The sequence below is a fragment of the Elephantulus edwardii genome, unplaced genomic scaffold (genome assembly GCF_000299155.1).
Source record: "Elephantulus edwardii isolate Elephantulus edwardi_28Jun2011 unplaced genomic scaffold, EleEdw1.0 scaffold03088, whole genome shotgun sequence".
NCBI lineage: Eukaryota > Metazoa > Chordata > Mammalia > Macroscelidea > Macroscelididae > Elephantulus > Elephantulus edwardii.
In genome coordinates, this window is record NW_006402838.1 from 3,471 (window position 1) to 4,212 (window position 742).

General features: G+C 66.2%; 1 protein-coding gene across 1 annotated transcript in view; it reads right to left on the reverse strand.

The window, feature by feature from the left end:
* LOC102856192 (mediator of RNA polymerase II transcription subunit 26-like) overlaps positions 1 to 448 on the reverse strand; it is a 1,896-nt gene extending 1,448 nt beyond the window's left edge. The window contains exon 1 of the mRNA XM_006903512.1: positions 4 to 448. Within this exon, the coding sequence (XP_006903574.1) occupies positions 4 to 448 (445 nt within the window). The remainder of the gene's footprint in view (positions 1 to 3) is intronic.
* Positions 449 to 742: the final 294 nt, after the last annotated feature.

Genomic DNA, 742 nt, shown 5'->3' on the forward strand with positions numbered 1-742 from the left:
GGCGTTTGCGGCCCCCTGGCCTGTCCAGCCGCTGCCCGGGCAGCCTCTGGATGTCATTGCGACTTTTTAGGTCGTGGATGCTCCGGGGCCCAGAGCCTACCCCTGCCTCTGGTCGGCAGTTGTGGGCACCCCCGTTGGCAGAGCCGGTGGTGCCAGGCAGTCCCCGCAGTGCCGCCTCGCCCTGGTGCACAGGCTCAATGAACTTCTGCCAGCTCCGCAATAGCTTCCTGGCTCGTTTGGCGAGCTCCTCGTTCTTGGTCTTCTTACGGACGTCATTGATGAGCTTCCCCAGCCGCGTCTCCTCCAGCGCCTCTTTGGTGATGGGGTATTTCTCCAGACTGGAGATGACTTCCAGCACCGCCACCATGTTCCGGATGTTGCTCTGTGCATCGATGGCCTGCAGCAGCCGGTCCCTGATCTGCTGCGGAGACTCCAGAGCCGCTGCCATTGCCTGGGCGAGGCGGGGGGAGCGGCCAGGCCAGCGGGCGGGCTGAGGCGGAGGTCACTTATTCGCCGGCCTTCGGGCGCCGGGGCGGGAGTGGGCGCGCGGGGTGGCCCTCGGGCCGGGCCTCTGCGGCCACCTGAGGAGCAGGAGCCGCCGGAGCTACTGGAGCCGCCGCCTGGAGAACCAAACTCGAGTGAAGAGTTACCCCCACGCAGAGCACTCTAAGTAACCCGCGCCACACGCAGCGTCCGCGCCACAATGAGAAGGTTGGGAGATGGAGCAGGCATAGTCACTGGG